General features: G+C 37.3%; 1 protein-coding gene across 2 annotated transcripts in view; it reads right to left on the bottom strand.

The window, feature by feature from the left end:
- The window catches only part of HECW2 (HECT, C2 and WW domain containing E3 ubiquitin protein ligase 2), a 2,117,141-nt gene that overhangs the window by 1,079,702 nt on the left and 1,014,918 nt on the right, over positions 1-22,521 (bottom strand). For both annotated transcript variants that reach the window (XM_044060621.1, XM_044060622.1), the window contains one exon: positions 7,423-7,530. In XM_044060621.1, the coding sequence (XP_043916556.1) occupies positions 7,423-7,530 (108 nt within the window). The remainder of the gene's footprint in view (positions 1-7,422; positions 7,531-22,521) is intronic.

Below are 22,521 nucleotides of genomic sequence, written 5' to 3'. Positions count from 1 at the left end.
AAATTTAAATTCCAAATGGCCAATGGAAAAAAAAAGGACTGTTGGTAGCTACTAAAATCCAAAGGCCAATGAGAAGAGAGACCTGTGTTACATGTATCGGTAGCATATCTAAATATGCCAGAATGGTCCTAATGAGAAGAGAGACCTGTGTTACAGTATCGGGTACAAAAATCCAAATGGCCAATGGAAAAAGAGAGGAGACGGTCATATCTAAATATCCAAATGGCCAATGGAAAAAGAGAGGACTGTTGGTACATATCTAAATATCCAAATGGCCAATGGAAAAAGAGACCTGTGTTACATGTATCGGTAGCATATCTAAATATGCCAGAATGGTCCTAATGAGAAGAGAGACCTGTGTTACATGTATCGGTAGCATATCTAAATATGCCAGAATGGTCCTAATGAGAAGAGAGACCTGTGTTACATGTATCGGTAGCATATCTAAATATGCCAGAATGGTCCTAATGAGAAGAGAGACCTGTGTTACACGTATCGGTAGCATATCTAAATATCCAGAATGGTCCTAATGAGAAGAGAGACCTGTGTTACAGTATCAGCATATCTAAATATGCCAGAATGGTCCTAATGAGAAGAGAGACCTGTGTTACACGTATCGGTAGCATATCTAAATATGCCAGAATGGTCCTAATGAGAAGAGAGACCTGTGTTACACGTATCGGTAGCATATCTAAATATGCCAGAATGGTCCTAATGAGAAGAGAGACCTGTGTTACATGTATCGGTAGCATATCTAAATATGCCAGAATGGTCCTAATGAAAGGGGAAAAAATTTGGGGCATTTTAAAATTTTGAAAGGGAAGGGAAAAATTTGGGGCAATTTTAAAATTTTGAAAGGGGAAAAAATTTGGGGCATTTTAAAATTTTGAAAGGGGAAAAAATTTGGGGCATTTTAAAATTTTGAAAGGGGAAAAAAATTTGGGGCATTTTAAAATTTTGAAAGGGGAAAAAATTTGGGGCATTTTAAAATTTTGAAAGGGGAAAAAATTTGGGGCAATTTTAAAATTTTGAAAGGGGAAAAAATTTGGGGCATTTTAAAATTTTGAAAGGGGAAAAAATTTGGGGCATTTTAAAATTTTGAAAGGGGAAAAAATTTGGGGCATTTTAAAATTTTGAAAGGGGAAAAAATTTGGGGCATTTTAAAATTTTGAAAGGGGAAAAAATTTGGGGCATTTTAAAATTTTGAAAGGGGAAAAAAGGGGGGGGAAAAAAAAAAAAAAAAAAGGGGGTAAAAAAAAAAAAAAAAAAGGGGGTAAAAAAAAAAAAAAAAAAGGAAAGGGGGGTATCAAAATTTAAATTCCAAGGGGAAAAAACCCTTTTTTTAAAAAAAAAAATGGAAGGGAAAAAAACCCTTTTTTTAAAAAAAATAAATGGAAGGGAAAAAAACCCTTTTTTTAAAAAAAAAAATGGAAGGGAAAAAAACCCTTTTTTTAAAAAAAATAAATTTAAGGGAAAAAAACCCTTTTTTTAAAAAAAATAAATGGAAGGGAAAAAAACCCTTTTTTTAAAAAAAATAAATGGAAGGGAAAAAAACCCTTTTTTTAAAAATTAAAATGGAAAGGAAAAAAAACCTTTTTTTTAAAAATTAAAATGGAAAGGAAAAAAAATTTTTTGTACCAAATTTTTTTAAAAAAAATTTTTTGTACCAAATTTTTTTAAAAAAAATTTTTTGTGGGTACAAAAAAAGGGGAAAAAAGAAAAGGGTTTTTGGGTTTTCAAAAAAAGGGGAAAAAAGAAAAGGGTTTTTGGGTTTTCAAAAAAAGGGGAAAAAAGAAAAGGGTTTTTGGGTTTTCAAAAAAAGGGGAAAAAAGAAAAGGGTTTTTGGGTTTTCAAAAAAAGGGGAAAAAAGAAAAGGGTTTTTGGGTTTTCAAAAAAAGGGGAAAAAAGAAAAGGGTTTTTTATCGGTAGCATATCTAAATATGCCAGAATGGTCCTAATGAGAAGAGAGACCTGTGTTACATGTATCGGTAGCATATCTAAATATGCCAGAATGGTCCTAATGAGAAGAGAGACCTGTGTTACATGTATCGGTAGCATATCTAAATATGCCAGAATGGTCCTAATGAGAAGAGAGACCTGTGTTACATGTATCGGTAGCATATCTAAATATGCCAGAATGGTCCTAATGAGAAGAGAGACCTGTGTTACATGTATCGGTAGCATATCTAAATATGCCAGAATGGTCCTAATGAGAAGAGAGACCTGTGTTACATGTATCGGTAGCATATCTAAATATGCCAGAATGGTCCTAATGAGAAGAGAGACCTGTGTTACATGTATCGGTAGCATATCTAAATATGCCAGAATGGTCCTAATGAGAAGAGAGACCTGTGTTACATGTATCGGTAGCATATCTAAATATGCCAGAATGGTCCTAATGAGAAGAGAGACCTGTGTTACATGTATCGGTAGCATATCTAAATATGCCAGAATGGTCCTAATGAGAAGAGAGACCTGTGTTACATGTATCGGTAGCATATCTAAATATGCCAGAATGGTCCTAATGAGAAGAGAGACCTGTGTTACATGTATCGGTAGCATATCTAAATATGCCAGAATGGTCCTAATGAGAAGAGAGACCTGTGTTACATGTATCGGTAGCATATCTAAATATGCCAGAATGGTCCTAATGAGAAGAGAGACCTGTGTTACATGTATCGGGTAGCATATCTAAATATGCCAGAATGGTCCTAATGAGAAGAGAGACCTGTGTTACATGTATCGGTAGCATATCTAAATATGCCAGAATGGTCCTAATGAGAAGAGAGACCTGTGTTACATGTATCGGTAGCATATCTAAATATGCCAGAATGGTCCTAATGAGAAGAGAGACCTGTGTTACATGTATCGGTAGCATATCTAAATATGCCAGAATGGTCCTAATGAGAAGAGAGACCTGTGTTACATGTATCGGTAGCATATCTAAATATGCCAGAATGGTCCTAATGAGAAGAGAGACCTGTGTTACATGTATCGGTAGCATATCTAAATATGCCAGAATGGTCCTAATGAGAAGAGAGACCTGTGTTACATGTATCGGTAGCATATCTAAATATGCCAGAATGGTCCTAATGAGAAGAGAGACCTGTGTTACATGTATCGGTAGCATATCTAAATATGCCAGAATGGTCCTAATGAGAAGAGAGACCTGTGTTACATGTATCGGTAGCATATCTAAATATTCCAGAATGGTCCTAATGAGAAGAGAGACCTGTGTTACATGTATCGGTAGCATATCTAAATATTCCAGAATGGTCCTAATGAGAAGAGAGACCTGTGTTACATGTATCGGTAGCATATCTAAATATGCCAGAATGGTCCTAATGAGAAGAGAGACCTGTGTCTGACCACTGTTGTAACCTTCACGATGTGGGAGGTGCAATAGTGACCGCAGTGGCTTGGTCATTTTGGTCATTATATAAGACTCTCATTTTGATTTATAGTCGCACATGACCAGGGTACTTCCTGCTGAATCCCTATGTGCGTAATAATCAGCTTCACTCTGCTGAGGAAAACTGCTAGGGTTTCCAAGCATAAACCCAGAATCATCTAGCTACCATTCCTTTAATTACCACATTCCAAATCCACGGCTCTCACTGCCTTCCCAACCCCATGCCTGTCTGACTGACCTCTCCTTCCAAAGGCTTTTGAAGTGTTCCAAGTGCAACTAACTTTTGGCAAAACTGCAATCCAAATTGTAGCTTGCTACAGATCCGCCACCATGCCCCAGGATTCCCACTCCTCTTTTCTTGATGTACTGGAAAATATTAGGGTTCAACCAAACACCCTAATAATGGGCGACTTCAACTACCCCACCATTAATTGGGAAAACTACTCATGTACTAACTGCTTAGTGCAACGCTTTCTGGAATTCATAAACTCCAATGCCCTAGATCAACTTATCTACACCCCCACCAGGGGCAACAATATCCTAGACCTAGTCATTACCAACATGGGTGACCGGTGTTCCACACCTGAAGTCAACTCCTCATTGGTCCGATCTGACCATAAGCTAATCATCCTTGATATCCACATCCCACCCCCACCCCCCTATCAAGGAAACCACAGTAAGAAATTTCTCCAAAGCCAACTTCATGCTTCTTAAGACAGAAGTAGTGAACTTCATGACACCCATGCAGATGGACAATACAGTTACGACTGCTGAATCCTACACAAATGTGCTCTATAAGCACCTACATGAGTGCATGGATCCTGCTATCCCAAACAGAACCAAGATGCTATCCTCCAAAATAAGGAAGCCAATCTGGAGGTCCCCTGCCATAAACAAACTGTACAACAGAAGGAAGAAACTGTTGCAAAAGAGAGTAAAATCCCATGAGTGGAGGAGCTCCCTGGTCAGCCTCAGTAAGAAGCTGAGATCCCTTAAAAGATCCTCCAAAGCTAGCTACGAAAATAAAATTGCCACTAATTCCAAGGACAACCACAAAGCATTCTATAGCTGTGTCAAGAATCTCAATGGCAACACCCAGATCTGCTCTGAGTTAGTGCACAAAGGCATGAAAATTACAGAACCAACTGATATTCCCAACATCCTGTCAGATAGGTTCAGTTCTAACTTTACCCCCCCACCACCCCCTAAAGGGCCCATATCTATACAGGAAGAATGCAGAGTCCCTGTAATCACAACCACGCAGGTGAAAGATGCACTCTCTAAAGCCAAAAACACAGCATCCATGGGACCAGACAACATCCCAGGCTGCGTTTTACACGAACTTCAGAATGAACTGGCTCCCCACTTAAGCACCATGTTCAATAATAGCCTTGCATCAGGCTTTGTGCCCACTGAATGGCGCACAGCAACAGTTATCCCACTCCACAAAGGGGGAGCCACCACTGATCCCGGAAACTATAGACCTATTAGCCTGACGAGCCTGGTCTGCAAAGCCATGGAACGTATCATCATGGAACTCATAAACAAAGACATTGGTAACCTCCAAACTCTGGATCCCACCCAGTTCAGGTTTGTGAAAGGCAGATCATGCCTCCTGAACCTGATCGACTTCTTTGAGGCAGTCACCAAAGCCGTAGATGAGGTTAAAGTGGTTCACACAGCCTATCTTGACCTCACCAAGGCTTTCAACGCCATCCCCCATTCTGGAATTATAGCTAAACTCAATAAACTAGGCATAAATCCCTATGTCACAAGATGGGTTGCCAACTGGCTCACTGACGGAACCCACACTGTAAAAGTTGCAGACTCCAAATCTGACCTCAAACCAGTGACAAGTGGAGTACCACAGGGTTCCGTCCTGGGACTGCTCCTGTTTGGTATCTACTTCTCTGAAGTACAGGCTAACACAGAAGGCCTCTGGCTAACGAAGTTCGCAGATGACTGCAAACTAGGAGCCATAGTCAAGTCCCCAAATGATGTGAACATCCTACAGAAGGGCCTCTCATGGACAGATGCCTGGTATCAGAGCCATGGCCTCAAGCTCAATGCCAAAAAGTGCAGTGTCATCCCCTTTGGTAAAAACTCTGTACCCATGAACTACCACATAGGCTGCAATCTACTTAACACCGAATGCATGATAAGAGACCTTGGGACCCAGGTGGACAGTAGTCTCTCCTTTGATAGTCACATTGCCACAGTAGTCAGGAAGTCCTTCTACGTGGGACACCTCATCATAAAAGGGTTCTCATCCAGGAAAAAAGAGGTCATCATTACCCTCAACTCATCACTCATTAGACCCATTATAGAGTACAATGCCCCTTTTGGAATGTACCTCACAAGACATCTGCAGCAGCTGGAAAGGCCACAGAAGTACCTCACAAAGAGGATTACTGGACTCAAACAAATGCCCTACACTGACCGCCTCAAAAAACTCCAGCTTTACTCCATAGCATATCGCCTACTCAGAGGTGATCTCTGCCTAACATATAAAGCTCTGTCAAACCCAGACCTGTTGGACATGCTACACCTAAAGAAATCTCAATCCCTCCGAGCTACATGCTCTAGGGACCTAAACCTTGTCACCACAATAAACAGGACATGCTGGAGGGATAGATTCCTATCCCAGAGACTTCCCATACTCTGGAACAGGCTACCCATCTATGTCAAGCAAAGTTCTTCATTAGCACTCTTCAAGAAAAATCTTGATGAGTGGATGGGAAATAGGAAATACACCCCGGGGATCACTTCTGTGTCTCTGTTCATCAGTGACACAGGAAAATAACTTTCTTGGGTGGCGTAAGCCAAGGAACCTTGTTGGCTAGGCTTGTGTAGGCCCTTGGGCCGATAGCCTAGTACCTACCTATGAACCTATGAACCTATGTTACCTGTTTTACAGAGTCTATCATAATCTTAGTAAATGTTTTTTTGCTCTGACTCTAAAGCATTCTGAAGCATTGTCAGACTTTATGTTCCATCTTTACACATTTTTTGCTGCAGATTTTGTTTTATTAATTGCCTTATTGACTGTTTTATATACAATGAGATGTTGCAATGGTAATGTCTCTTTTAACTTTTGTGAGGTAGTTGGGTTCAGGCATCTTACTAAATAAATTTAAAGATTGACACAGGACTTGGTTCTTTGTCTTCCACCGGACAACCGCCATCTTAGCAAGAGAAAGCTGAAGTAATGAGGAAAGCCCAAATGAGACAAAGTTCCCAGCACGCAAACAACATGTCAGATAAGGCCTTACGTATCACCGTTCTCAGTTATAGACTGTTGATTCAGCAAGGCTTAGAAAAGCCATGGAGAATGTTTTGAACTGTTACAGCATTAACGGATTTCAATCTTAGCTTGAAAATCTACAAGAATAAAATATATCTGGTGTGCAACAAAAAGGATGTGACTCTTGATTCACAAATGAGGCTATCAATAATAGGTACTCTCGGTTGCACCACTCCTGAAAACCAAGGGTCATGGCAGGGTCCTAGGGCTTCTAGCTTCAAACCCATTAGTGAAACTCAAAGCTGGAATACGTTTCTTTTGAAATCAACTTATGCCACACAATTTACTCTTAATTGAAAGTATGCAATTAAACAATATTAAACATACTCATGGAATGTCCAACGGGGTAAAGTAGTCATTTTCCACTGTACCACAGTATTGTCATATGCAAAAAAAAATCAAGAAGAAAAATTTGATAAATATAGTTTAGGTTATTATGGTTCTAGCTATACTTAAGTCTCTGATGTGCTAAGCAATTCTACCCAGCACTGGAAGAGAGAAAAATATTTTAAAAGACAGTCAGAATGTTTGAGTCAGTAATTTCAGTGTAAAAAAACTGAACATCCAACTAATCACCAAGGGAATTACATTTCTGTAGCTTTCCAGAACATAGTGCCTATTCCTTCTTCAAAAAAATCTGGTCTTTTTAATTAAACAGCTTATAACCTATATGGAAGTAAAATGATGTTGAAAAGTCAGTACTTACGCTCCATAAAGTAGGGGCCTGGCTCAAGCCTCCATACAATCTGCCCCCTTTGTGTGCCATTTACACCCCGGTTCTTAGAGTCCCAGAAATTTGCCGGAGAATTCTCATCTGTAAAAAAAATAAATACATAAATAAAATACCAGAACAAAACACATTACAAATGTTACCTCCTTTACTCTAAAAAGATAAGACACATGGCTAAAATACACTACATAATAAAACCAAAACAATGCCACTGCAGAAAATAAGGCTGGGAGCCAATCGATTTGCTGAATGTGGTCAATACAAATGCCACTTGAATGCAAAGAAATAGAACAGACAACTCCTCAAATGAAGATGCTATCCAGGGAGCAAAAAGGAACAGTAAAAGTATGTAAATAATCACAAAATGAAGAAAAGTACTGCAGGGCAACAGCAATTGCATAAACTCTACACAGTCATCTCCAAGGTAGAAAAATAAAGGTTTAGTGAGAAAAAGCTTTTATCCTAAAGAAATAAAATGGAATTTCCGAGATAATAAACACAGTTACATAATTTCCTTAAATAGTCAGAACAATTAAAAAGTCAACCAATAATCAAAGTGAAACATCCGCCACTAAAAACACAGGACTAGAACAATCTTGGATTTTTAAACTATACAGCAGAAAATGGAATTTTTCAGTTCTATTCTTTAATGAACAGCACATAGATGCGCACATGGAATTTACACATACCTAGCATTTATAATCCTCCTTACATCCAACTATTTCTCTTTTTGAGAAGTTTTGTGAGTACGACACTCATTCAGTCTTATCCAACACAAACAGATGTGTTCAGTATATAATGTATCTAAAGAGGAAACGTGTCTTTTAAAAACTTTGTATGACTAAGTATATCCAGTTAATGAAACTGGATAAAGGGGGTGGTCTGGTTGTTATGAATAGTTTAGATTATAACACAAGAATGGAAATGCTGCTGTTGACAGATCAGTGCAAAGAGGTTTCTAGAAAACAGGTCCACTTGGCATACAGTAAAATAGGTTTTATTCTTAATGACTTAGTGATGCAGGAACACATTTCACCATGATTGTCAATTGGTGAATGTCACGTTTCCTAGAGTACCAAGTATATTTGGTGTGTGTGTGTGTGTGTGTGTGTGTGTGTGTGTGTGTGTGTGTGTGTGTGTCTTTCGACTTATCCCGGTTAGGGGTCGCCACAGTGGAACTCCAGTCCACTTTGGTATTCCTAAAAATTCAACAGACCACCCACTTTCTTGTGGTATGGCAAAATTCATGGATGTTAAGTTAAAGAATGTGCTTGACCAGGAGAAACATATCTATAAATATTCAAGAGCATTAGACAGGAATTTTATTTTGATAAAACAATTCTAATGACAATAGACGTCAAATAACTTTTTTCTTTTATTCCCCAAGACTTAGGTTTAGTTTTTTTTCATGATTTTTAATCAATGTTAAAACGCTGGGTTCTAACATAGTCGAGGTGTTATGTACCTTCATGGAATTAATTTTGGATAATAATAATTTCCTCTATTTTGATGGTATGATTTACAAACAGAAAACAGGTGTTGTGAAGGGGGGGTCACCTGTGCCCCAACTTTTTCAAATATTGTTATGGCACACTGGGAGCACATGTTTCTTTTTCAGTCTGAATTTTGACATTCCTTGAAACCACCCTTGAAGTTAAATTATATGTCTCAAGTCCTTTTCGTCTGAATGATATGTGTTCTATAGCATCTTTAGTTTTAAAGGTGAAAACCCCTTAGCAGGGCATAAGATGATTTGATTTGATTTTACCTAACCCAGATATTTTACATAACTGGTTTAATTATTGCTTTTATGTATAAAATGGTTAGTCTTACAGTTTTTGTTTTGCAGGTGTTTTAGTGGTGAATGTTTCACTTTAAATATTGATCGATTTTTTTAATTGTTCTGACGATTTAAGAAAATGATGTAACTGTGTATATCATCTCTGATGAAGTCCCATTTTATTTTTGGGGACAAAAGCACTCAGCATTAAACCTTTATTTTTCTACCCTGGAGAAGACTGTGTGGAGTTTATGAAGTCACTATTGCCCTGAACTACTTTTTTTTAATTTTCTGATTGTTTACATACTTTTACTGCATTTTAAAATGCAAGGTATTACTTCGTGTCTACATGCCAAGTCCCTTGTGGATAAAAGTTAGGTCTCATTTGTACTTAACACGACACAGTGATTTTTTCTGGCCAATGCAACATTGGTATTTATGGAACTTCTGCAGCTGGTCATCACAGTTCATGCTTATCATGCTGTCCTTGGCAAGGCAGAATTACAGAGCAATGCCAAGTTTACAAGCCAGCACAAGCCTTTTCAATAAAAAGGCAGTGATACATGTTCTGAGAGGATCCTTTTTTTTGCTCTAATGTACTGATAAAATATCTGCTTCATTTTCTTTCCAGTGAAGAACTTGAGTTAGGACATTTATTAGCTTGTAAATTTATCACCTCCAATACGCCGGCGTGCATCTCCCAGTTCCTGTTTATTGCAGTGATTTTCAGATGGATATCTTGAAACTCCATAGGCCTAACTATAATATAAGACACACAATGCAATAAATCACTTACACCCATAAAAAGTCTTCTGGAATGGGGCTCCATGAGGCCCATGTGACCTAAGGTATTTACATGTATATATAATCAAATGCATTTACTTGAAGAAGCAATGCATCATTTTAAACACAGGTGATATTCCGTATTGTGGCACAGTCCCAGTAGAGTCACTGGGAGCGATGCAAATGCATAACAGGTGGCCATATGGTTCTTAATATTACCTTCTAAAGACAAACAGAGATGAGTTCTGCAATGGTAATATTGGTTAAAGAAAATGCAGTCTCTGATTTAACCAAAAGCATGAAGGAGAGGGTTGCAAGTGTATAACAGTAGGAAAGATAAATAAACAGTTGCTAATTAATTGTTGATAGGTACAGCTGCATTGGTTTCGTGATGATAGGGGTAGCTATTTAGGGCACACTGGCTGAAGCAGCCGAAAACCAAATTTAGGAAGCTTGAGATATTTAAATGGATAAGTATCTAACTGCTGGTCTTACTACCATGTAGGCACAGCTGCCTGGCTTCCACACCACTAGAGGTGGCTAATTACAGTGCACAGCAGTAGATTTACTTTGACCATACAGCTAGAAGGGCTGCAAAATTCCTAACAGGATGGCAGAAAAGTACATTGTTCCTAATCTGATTTCTAGGAGGTACAACAAGCGGACATGTATAATGTCAGAGGGAGGTACAACAACAGCATACTGGCTGATTCAGCCCAGTGACACACCCAGGATGGCTGACACTGCTTATAAAGTAGCCAAACACGTATGAAATGCCAGAGCTCTTTCCATAGTTGAGTAAGTGGCTTCTATAATGCCACAGGTGTCAGGAAATGATATACAGTGGCTGAGGAATCCAAAAACGGAAGCAGGAAAGACTGGAAGTGCAAAAGAAGTGACTAAGTGAATATGAGTTTCCTGATCTAGTTACCAATAAGCACACCTATATGGGTAATGCAGTAATACAATGCTGCATTGGCTAGTAATGCACTATAGATGCTTATTTATCTCAAAAGCACATGGCTGGGCCAGGTAAGGATTTTGTTTCTAATTTATTCCCCAAAGGCACAACTAAGTACCTACTGCAAAGGCAGGGTGGTTGCCACTTGTGGCAGTTATGACTAAGGTTACTAAAGGAGGCAATTGCTACCAGGTTGATTATATTAATATTGCTAAAAGTAAAAAAGAAGGATATTTGTCCTGCAGCATCTAAAACTATACGCATTTTATAACTCTTCAGGAAAACAAGTTGCTTCCAGACTTGCAGATGAAAAGAAAGCCCTGCAGGTGTTAAAACTTCCATTCTGCTAAGTATCCATAATCATACCAAGGAAATTCTCGACAAACAGGGGTTGGCAGAATCACTATACCAAATTAAGAATATTCAGTGAACATAAACTATGGCCAGACTTCTGGTGTCTTATCCTTGTCTGGAATTTAATTTTTCACTCCGTTTACAGACACCTGTAGACCAGTGTAATGGGCAAATGTGACTCAGATCACCATGCATAACATATGACAGTTGCATTACATCTTTGTTTGCGCATATGAAGACTGAAGTAGGTTGCATAACATCTGCCAGACTACTTGGCTGTTCTAGCATTATGCCACCACCCTCCTCATTAAGATAAGATGCAGGAAATCTACAGATGTTTATAGCTGCCCTCTGGTGCACAGGATGCCTTCAGGCAACCAAATTCTTTTGTATAATCATAATCTATCCAACATTACATAACGTGATCAATTCCTGCCTTCCTTTAAAGCCCACTCCTCCTCCAAAACATTATTCTGCATCTATTATTCCCATAATTTCAATTTTGTCTATGTAATTTGCTTTTCCGTTTTCTAAAGACTGCACTTCGTTCTTTTATCTCTGCTACGGTAGTCAATACTATAAATATAGTTGGTTTACACTGAGTTCAATTTTCTAGTAATTGCTTTTTTGGCAGCCAACAGAATTAAACTTAATGTACTGTGTCTAAGCAATTCGGATTCTGTACCACACCTAAAAAATAATTTCTTCAGTTACATCCATTTGCTTACCCAATATGTCTGACAGCGTAATCTGTGGGTATTTTTTAACATCTGCCAACTCCTTACACTTCCAGTACATATGTTCCCAGTTACATCCTCCTTCCCAATCACACTTCCAACATTTGCAATCTAGCTGAAAAATCTTTGGATTCTATGTGGGGTATTAAAATACCTATGCAAACACTTCCAAGCAAAAATCCTAAATCTTCTACCTTTTGTTGCATATTTGGGAGCCATACATATGTCAGGAATTTATCCCGCTATACCTTGTCTGTAGCTGAAGCCAAAGTCTTAAAGAAAGGACTATCCTTCATTCCGACTCAGAGACAAGATTTTTCGGAGGTAATTTTGGACTTTAAAATGCTTGTTAGAAATGTTCTTTTGAAATTAAGTTTTAAAAACAACAATAGTGTATATGATAACAATATTTAAAAAAAAAAAACAGTATGTATATTCCAAATCCACACCCTTTGGTCACAGCTTTTGAGAAACTTTGTTTAAACGATTTTTATGAAATGTATGCATCTAATTCTGTCTATAGAAAGCATGTCATGAAGTTTAATTTAATGAAATTCGAGTATCAAGCACTGAATAAGTTACAGAACAATAGTCAATTAACCATTAGACCAACTGATAAAGGTGGTCCAGTTGTGCTGTTTGATACTGAAATGATAGTCATGCTTTCAGATACTTGTTTGTATATTAAAATAACTTCTAGACAAGTAGATTACATGATCAGTAAAGTTAACAATGTTTTTAAAACATTATTAGAGAATGATTTAATAGATATGCAGTTGTTTAATTATTTATTTGTTAAAGATGCATTGGTACCTGTCATTCAAGGCCTGCCAAAATTACATAAAGATCCTATACATCCTACATTACGCCCAGCTGTAGCAGGTAGAAATTGGTGCACTGAGCCTGCATCTATTTATATAGAGAAACAACTTAGACCTGCTTCAAATTCATGCCCACATATTTTAAGGGACACACAGCATTTTTCGAATGACTTGTTCTCATTTATGAATATATATGAGAAACAAGAATGCCTATATTTAGTGACCTTAGATGTCAATTCCCTCTTCACGGTCATTCCAAACAATGAAGGGCTTTCAAGTGTTAAACAGTTTCTAGAGAGGTACACTGACTTTAATAGTAAGACGATTGAGTTAATATGTACTTTACTTGACTGTGTTTTGAACAATAATGTTTTTGTATTTGGTGGTAATTTTTATTGGCAAAAACACGGCGTAGCTATGGGCACATCATGTGCCAATAGCTATGCCAATGTGGCTATGGGAGTCTGGGAGCTACGTTTTATTATTAATGGACCCTACAGTAAATGAGTTTTTTTTATCATTGGTTAGTGGACAATATTTTTCTTTTATGGGAGGGTCCTCAGGAAATTTTATATGAGTTTATTAGTTATATTAATAACACTACATCATTTTTGAAATTTTCTCAAAGTTTCAGTTGAGTCCGTAGAAATTTTAGATGTAAAAGTAATTTGTGACACAAATGGTTATATTACAACAGAACTATACAGAAAGCCCTGTCATTGCAACCATCTTCTGTATAAAGACAGTATTCATCCTTCTCATGTGTTCAAAAGTGTAGTTAGAAGTCAGGTTTATAGAGCCTCAAGGCTAAGTGTAAATGATTCAGAATTCACTAGACAAACTAACTCTTTAATGGAAGCCTTTATAGCTAGGGGTTATGCAAGGAAAGATATTGCTGAGAATGTTGAATTGGTTCTAGCCTAAGAACTAGTAGGGCTAGGCTGTATTTTGGTGAACAGTATTCTGGTAGTATACAAGCTGCATCTCAGAAAAATGATAAAGTAAAACTATGTCTATATTATTCCAGTGATATTAAACAATATAGGGATATATTTGAAAGATACTGGGGCATCCTGACTACAGATAATGATATTAAGGCTATAGTAGATACAAGACCAGCATACGCATATAAGAATATGAAGTCCCTCAAGAGACGCCTGTGTACCCCAAAGAGGATGTCATCTAATATAGGTTATAGATGTACCACTCCATGTGGGCATTGTCAAGCCTGTAAATATATTGATAGCACTGGAGTATTTAACCACCCTGATCAAAATAGAACATACAGTTTTGATATTGCTGCGACTTACAGTAGTGTGCATGTGGTCTATTTGGCTCACTGCTCAGTTTGTACAACATTCTATGTTGGTAAAACTGATCGAGCACTGAGATATAGGATTAAGGAACACTATTACCATATAAGTAAAGGTGATACACTCAGTGCTTTGTCTAAACATACTGTGGATACTGATGTCTCTCTTATTTAAGTTTATAGTAATAGGATGTATTTTTGAAAATATCAGGAAAGGTGACATCAGAAATCAAACTGAACAGCTGGAAGCCAAATGGATAGTTAGACTATGTGGGGATTATGGACATGGACTGAATGACAGGGTACCATTGAGACCTAAACTTAAAGCCAGACCATTGAAGAGAAGATAGTCTGGCATTTATCTATATAGAATCATTATTTAATTTTCAAAAATAGATACATTTTTATTATTTTCATTATTTGACATATTTATGTATATATACATATGCATAGCTTTATTTAACTTTGGGTACTTAGTACTTATTATATTTTTATATATATACATATACAAATATATTGCTTATGAGTGTTTTTAAGAAGTATGTCTTTAAGAGAGTAAAGTTTCTAGTCATGTGATCTTTTTAATTAGTTTATATAAAGAGCTGAAATTTTAGTTGTGATATGCATCTGATGAAGTAGCCTTGCTACGAAAGCACGTTTTTATGTTTTGTACATTAAAGATGGATTTATTTTGGAAGCCTTTGGTTGTCCTTGGATCCTTTTGTATATTTTCTGTGCTTTGCGATTTTCTAAGTGGACAAGGTTCTGGTTTTGGTTGGTGGTGGTGGTTGTTTCTTATAAATATAGTTGGTTAAGACTGAGTTCCATTTTCTAGTAATTGCTTTTTTGGCAGCCACCAGAATTAAACTTAATGTACTGTGTCTAAGCAATTTGGATTCTGTACCACACCTAAAAAAATAATTTCTTCAGTTATATCCATTTGCTTACACAATATTTCCTGACAGCATAATCTGTGGGTATTTTTTAACATCTGCCAACTCCTACACTTCCAATGGGTTCACTACTAAATCTCAAATTACGGAATCTCGAGACTCTGAATCCTGAAGACCAGAATCTCGAGATTCTGTAATATCGAAATTAAATTAAAAAAAAAAACATTTTTGAAAGCATATGCAGGGGAGGCAAGCCCCCCTGCACCCCCCACACCCTCTGCAACTTAAATATACCAACTCCGAGATCGCACCACAGAGAAGTGAATGGCAAAATAGTGCTGTGCAGAGCGGAACGGAAATTTTGCCATTCACTCCACTGTACTGCGATCTCGGAGTTGCTATATTTAAGTGCAGGGGGTGTGGGAGGGTACAGGAGGGCTTGCCCCCCCCACCTTCTAAATGTTTTGTTTTCTTTTGATTTTTTTTTTAAATTCAATATTACGGAATCTCGAGATTCTGGTCTTCGGGATTCAGAGTCTCGGGATTCCGTAATTCGAGATTTAGTAGTGAACCCCTTCCAATACATATATTCCCAGTTACATCCTTTTCCCCAATCACACCTCTAACATTTGCAATCTAGCTGAGGAAAAAAATCTTTGGATTCTATGTGGGGTATAAAAATTCCTATGCAAAAACTTCCAAGCAAAAATCCTAAATCTTCTAACTTTTGTTGCATTTTTGGGAGCCATACATATGTCATATTGTTTCCTTATGAATTATCTAATTTCTCTTCTCAGTCTTTTCCAATTTCTTCTGATTGTTTCCAATAGTTATCATGCAATATTTTACATGTCCTACTAATTACTTCTTTTTAACAGCAGCTTATATTCTAGCTTCACCTAAAAACTCCACCAGAGCAGATCTTTCACTTAGGATTCTCCTTTCCCTTTGCCTATACGCTGATATCAATCCCTAATAGAGAAGGCAGTCCCTAGCCTGCAGTCCAAATGTCTTCTTGATCGCTTCCTGTTCCATTACCTTTCCTTATCTAGTTATGTCCTCCCAATAACTTGGTTTCTTTGCAACTTTTCTCTAGTAAATTCCAACCCCATATTACCTATTCTCTGTACCCCTAATTGCAGTCATCCCTGTCAGAAAAATCTTTCTCCAGTCACATGTTGAAATAGTTCAGTCTGCTGCTTTATGAACCAAATATTCTGTACTGCTGTTATTCTCCTTAAGGATATGCATCCAAAATACTACTCTCACGTTATTTCCCCCACTTCATAGTCATCCCTTTCCATTTTGAATTATAGCTTTCTGTTTGTGTTAAGTATATCAGCTTTAACTGCGTACATCTAAAATATCTCTTCAAATCAGGTAATCCTAAACTACCTTGCTCTATTGGAAGGATCAGATTATCCCACTTGACTCTTGCCCTTTTCAACTCTTTATCAATTACTATCCGCAACTTCTACTCTGGTTAAAAAAATATGTCTGACTAAAAACATTTTCACTGCATGTATTTTTCTATCTATATCCAAAAACAAGAGCTTCCAGTGTCTCAGTATTTGTATTATCTTTTGTTTTGTCTCTTCCCGCATACCCTTAGCTGCCATAACAGAAGCCTTTTTAATCCATATTCCTAAATATTTCATTTTATCATGTCCCCATAAGTATGGGTACTGGTGAACCATTTTTTGCGTGCGTGCGTACGTAGTTTAAAGCTATAGCATTTATTTTATCTTCTGTAATTTTATACCCTGAAAAGACTTGAAACTGTCTCAGAATGTTCCATAGTACTTAGATGCTCTTTTCTGGTTTTATCAGGTACAAAACAATACCATCTACAAATAAAGCCAACTTTGTTTGATTACCATACCAATTACATCCTTGAATTTCTCAGTCCTTCATTTTATTTGCAAATGGCTCTAAATATAACACAAATAAAGGGGAAAGAGAATGCATCTGCTTGGTTCCTCAGTTCAGACACAATTTATCAGAGGAGCCTTCACAATTTTTGCCTCTGATCCCTCATATATCCTCCTAGTTAACCTTAATGTTGTATAAGGGAATATGAATGCTTCTATTGCCCTACTCATAAAATCCCAGCTTACTTTGTTGAATGCTTTCCCTGTATCAAGACCCACTAACAATAGCAGTATTTTCTTACATTATGTTTCCTTCTGCATTATTGTTCCAGTAATGTTGTCACATGTTTGCCTCCCCTCCACAAAAACCACACTGATCTAGATCTATTAATTTTGGCAACACCTTTACCATTCTTTTAGTTATTATGGATATTAACACTTTATAATCATCATTTAAAATTGAAATGGACCTATATGATCTGGGTCTCATGCGTCTTTACCATCTTTAGGTATTACAGTCACCAAAGCTTTATTCAAGGATGCTGGTGCTTTCCCTCATTTTAAAATACCATTAAACAAAATCTTCCAGCTCTTTTTCACCTCCTAGCTTCCATACTTTCACAGTAATACAATCTATTCCTAGACACTTTTACGTAGAATGATTATGTCACCATTTCTATCTCAGCTCATCCTGTCTTACCTGTTAATTGTTGAGCCTCATCTACCTCAAACCTCAACATACTTCCATAAATATTTCCATTTGTGCTCTTTCTTGATTTTCACTTTTATCTGCTTTATATGTATTTTCATAAAATGTCTGAAATATCTCTAATACCTCTACAGGATCTCTGGTTATTTTTTCTTGTTATAGGCTCCCTAAGTTTAGCAACAACTCTTTTTACTTTCTGTTGCCTAAGTCATTGTGATAAAAGGTATTGTGCTCTAGAGTTATCATCAACAAAACAGTTGCTTAACAGGAATCTTTCCAGACTCATGCATATTATCCAGATCCTCCCTTATTTTCTGTTTAGCACTCAACAGTTGTGGCTCCTCTTGTTCTGTGAGATTCCCTTTATTATGTAATACTTTAACCATTGTCAGCCCCTCTAAACAATTCTTCCTACTTCTCAATCATATCTGTTTTTTTCTTTTATTTCTACCTTACTTTTAAACTTCACTTTCATTTTATCTCACTCTCTAGCTATAACCTCTGAACTCTTGAATAACTTCCACTACCTGTTCTTTAAACTCCTCTCTTTTTAACAGATATGTGGGGAAGCTCCATTCTCTCATTTTTATCTTAGTTGTTATTGGCGCATGGTCTGAAAAAGTTATTGGATGCATGTTGATGCTTTCAATTAAATGCACATGTCCCTGTGAAATAAAATTCCTGTCTAGGCTAGCCCAGTTATTACAGCTTGGAGAATAATACATCATTTCAGAGTTCTTACTACTGAATTAATTTATTCCATACCAAATATTTTCATAAATTGCTTCAGAAATATGTCCTCTTTTTGTTAAATTTTCCTTTCTAGGTCTCTCAAGTATAACTTTCTTGTTGCAGATCAAGTTCCAGTCCCCACTTACAAGTACTGTCCCCTGCTGAAAGCTGATTATTTCTCCCAAACATTTCTTAAGCTCCATAATACCAGGTTTAGGTGAAATATAAATATATCCCTGCATAGTCCTTCTCCATAGCCCCTTTCTACTACAAAGCTGCCATTATCTTTGTTCTCTCTTCTATCATTATTGGGGCTCCTCTTGCAATTAGTATAAGTACCCCCCTTTTCTTTTGTCCCTGATATTCTGCTGAATATCAATCCTGAAATTCTTCATCTATCAAATTCTCATGCTCACTTATTTCCAAATGTGTCTGCTGTAGCATGGCTATTCTTGTCTACACCTGTGAGGCTATTCACTTTCCAAAGTAAAATGGATAGCATAGCCATTATGATAAGAAGTTAAAATACCCATGTACTATACGTCAGCTTTTTAAAATATCTATCTCCAGCTTTTGTGTCACATGCACCTACTAATGTTTGGCAGGCTAATCCTTTATAAAGTTGCTTCTTGTCATCTCCATCCATCTATCCATCCTCAACCCTTTTTCCCATTTTTGCACATGAGGTCAGGGTATCACTTCAACAGTAACCGTCATCCAGAGCCAAGGTTTACACCGCTGCGTAAACCCATGCAAGAACAGGGAGGACATGCAGACTTCACACAGAAGGGACCCCAGCTGAAAATTGAACTAGATTACCACTTGTTGTGAGGCAACAACATTAAACACTGCACCAATACGCTGTCCCTAAGTTACATTTTACAAGGCTTTTTCTTTTAATGAAAACACAAACAAATGACCAAATACCACTCCCCAAATCCTAGTAACTTAAAACAAATGCAGAAAACTATGTACATCTTCAAATAAAGAAGTTTAACCTTCCTGAGAGGAACAACTGTCCCAAATTGAAAGATGCATCAACAGACATTACCTAACCTAATATTACCATGCTAAAGCATATGTTACAGCATTTGCTCGGACTAACATTAATTGCTGTCTGTTAATGTCTTACCTTTATTCCCCTCCCAAATGTGAAAAACAGCAATTATGCTTTCGGAAAACATTAAATTTAATCCTTAAAAAACTGTGCTGGCTATCATTAAATAAAACCAAAGTATACACATTTCTAGTAAACGCACTAAGGTATTTAGGTACCAGTAAAACTGCTGTCTTCCACTCACTTCCAATAATTTCAAACAGTATTTTTTACTAAGCTGCTTTTCTTTGTACCTTGTAATTTTTCATTTCACTCAGCAAACAATGTCCAAAACTCTCAAGATTTCTGGCATGGACCTCTAGTTATCTTGTCACCATGGAAATATAACAGAATGTACAGCTGCCCGCAGATGCAGACTTCTCAATTCACACTAAATATTTATTTGCTAAAGAAAAACTTTTCATTACATTCACGGTGTTGTCTTATTACACATACATGCACACACATTCATACAGGGGTGCAGGGGTGCACTTTAATCTAAAGACCCAAATGTCAATGTTGCTAATGTCGACAATGTAACTGTGCATGCTCCAAAACACAATCTCAGAGCATACACCAATAACATAGTTTTTTTGTTTTTTTGCAGTGGACAAGGCCCCCCTCCCCATTCCATGCATGCCTCTAGCTAATTATGCTAGCCGTGGTGGTAGAGTGGTAGCGTTGTCGCCTCAAAGCAAGAGGTACTCCCGTTCAATTCTCGGCTGGAGCGCTTTATGTGTGGAGTCTGCATGTCCTCCCAGTGGTCGAGTGGTATTTGACAGACATGCGTAAATGGGCGTGCCTTCGTTGAAGTTTGGGTGTCGAGCTGGTACCTCGGCACTGTAAAAATGTACTGCCAATCATTAGCGAACCGGTGTTCCGCTGTGGCAACCCCTAACCGGGAAAAGCCGAAAGAAGAACAACTCTGAGATCACACAATACTGGTGATAGGGTATATTCTCCAACCCTAGGGATTGTACAATCTCACATACTTGTCAAAATTGTAGACTAAAAAATGCACTTCCATATATACACATATATATATATATATATATATTTATATATATATATATATATTTATATATATATATATATATATATATATATGTGTGTGTGTGTGTATGTATGCATGTATGTATATGTATATACATATATGTGCATACACACACACGCCTTATTTTATATGTATGTATGTGTGTGTGTGTATGATATGTGTATATATATATATATATATATATATATATATATATATACATATATATATATATATATATATATATATATATATATATATATGGGTTACCTTCATTTGATCGAAATTTCATTTCACTGAAACCCATTTGACTGACAACTCACTGTCAACAACTCAGTCAACATCTATTTTGGTTTAAATTCTGTACTTTTTGTGTTATTTTCATCTTTTAAACAGCCCCTCCACACCCCCCAACTATATATATACCAACTCCAGGGTCGCACTACATTGAGGAAGGGGACAAATCTGTGTTATTTGCCTTAAAATGTACTGAAATACTAGTTGTCAGTCAAATGGGCTGTCGATCCAGTGAAGGTAACCCATATATATATATATATATATATATATATATATATATATATATATATATACATATGTCCTCACAAGGTGCTTAAACCCCCTCAACTGACTCTTCTCACACAAAAGAGCAATAGTTGCATTCTGACTTCCTCCCAGACTGTCAAGCTCCTCAGTCTAACACAAAAATGAGCCAAGCTACTTTCAAAGGAACCTTCTCCATAATTAGTCTCATTCTCTCAGTCACTACCCCAATCTCATAACCACAATGAGGTTGGAGACACAGACTAACAGTTCTGATTTATGTTTCACTTGTTACTTCACCACCATATTCTTGTACAATGTTTGCAGTACTGCTCCTATCATGCCCATTCACTGGTCAACCTCATCCTCTCAGCCGCTGACCAAATCTTGTAACCACAGGAGAGGGAGCACAGACTGACCAGTGAACTGACAGCTTATTCCTATGACTCAGCTGTCACTTTATTGTCACATTCTTGTACAGTACCTGCAAATACTGCTTCTACTTCCTGTCTACTGGTCAGTCTCCCAATCCCCTACTATCACTACTAAACAAAAGCTCCAAGATCCTCAAACTCTGCATGAGGTAGCTATTTCCCCTCACTTTCAGAGGGCAGTTAATTTTTCTAGAACAGAACCATGACATCTGATTCAGAAGTGCTAATTTTCATCCTAACCACTTTACATTCAAAAGTGAGACACTGGAGTGCATGAAAGAAAACAAAATCATTTCTGGATAATAGGGCGATATAATTTGCAAACAACAAAGGTGCTTCCTTCTCTTCTCCAAACTGGGTACTTTCCAGACTTTAGTTAACCCCAACATAATGTCCATGAAAATCTTAAAAAGGACAGCAAAGATGGCACACCATTGGTGGGGTCCTGCACCCAGCTAAAATACATTCAACTGAATGACAGAATACTGACACAGCTATCACTCCTCAAATACAAGAACTAAATGGCAGATGCCAGTGACCCTACTCCCTGATAGTGCTATAGCTCTTGCCAAGTAACATTATGGGTTACAGAGTAATATGTTTTTCCATGTCCATAAAAGACATGTAGATAGGTAAGACCGCCTTGTTTTTGTGAAGATACCTTGGTGCAGGGGGACTGTTTGCCATTGTGATCTTTAGAGATATGCCGTCTGGAGCTTTAGGCTCCTGTTAGGATCATAGTCAGTGAGCTGGTCTGAGAGAAGATACCAAATAAATCACAATCTAGGTGACCCATGTAACATGGTCAGGCATAGCCCAAATAAGCTGTGTGAATCTGCCATGTGTACTTACCACCCCTAATAGTGATGAATGGTGTAGTCAAGTGCAAAGCAGCAGATAAATTAAATTACATGCAATGGTGTAATATAATGCATATCATACAACAGCAATGCATTAACTAGACATAGAAACTCTTTATACTGCAGTATCAGAAGTTCTACACTATGTATGGAAAAAAG

Source organism: Protopterus annectens, chromosome 2.part0 (assembly GCF_019279795.1).
Source record: "Protopterus annectens isolate FY-2018-M chromosome 2.part0, PAN1.0, whole genome shotgun sequence".
NCBI classification, from domain to species: domain Eukaryota; kingdom Metazoa; phylum Chordata; order Ceratodontiformes; family Protopteridae; genus Protopterus; species Protopterus annectens.
This window is presented reverse-complemented; position numbering and strand designations above follow the sequence as displayed.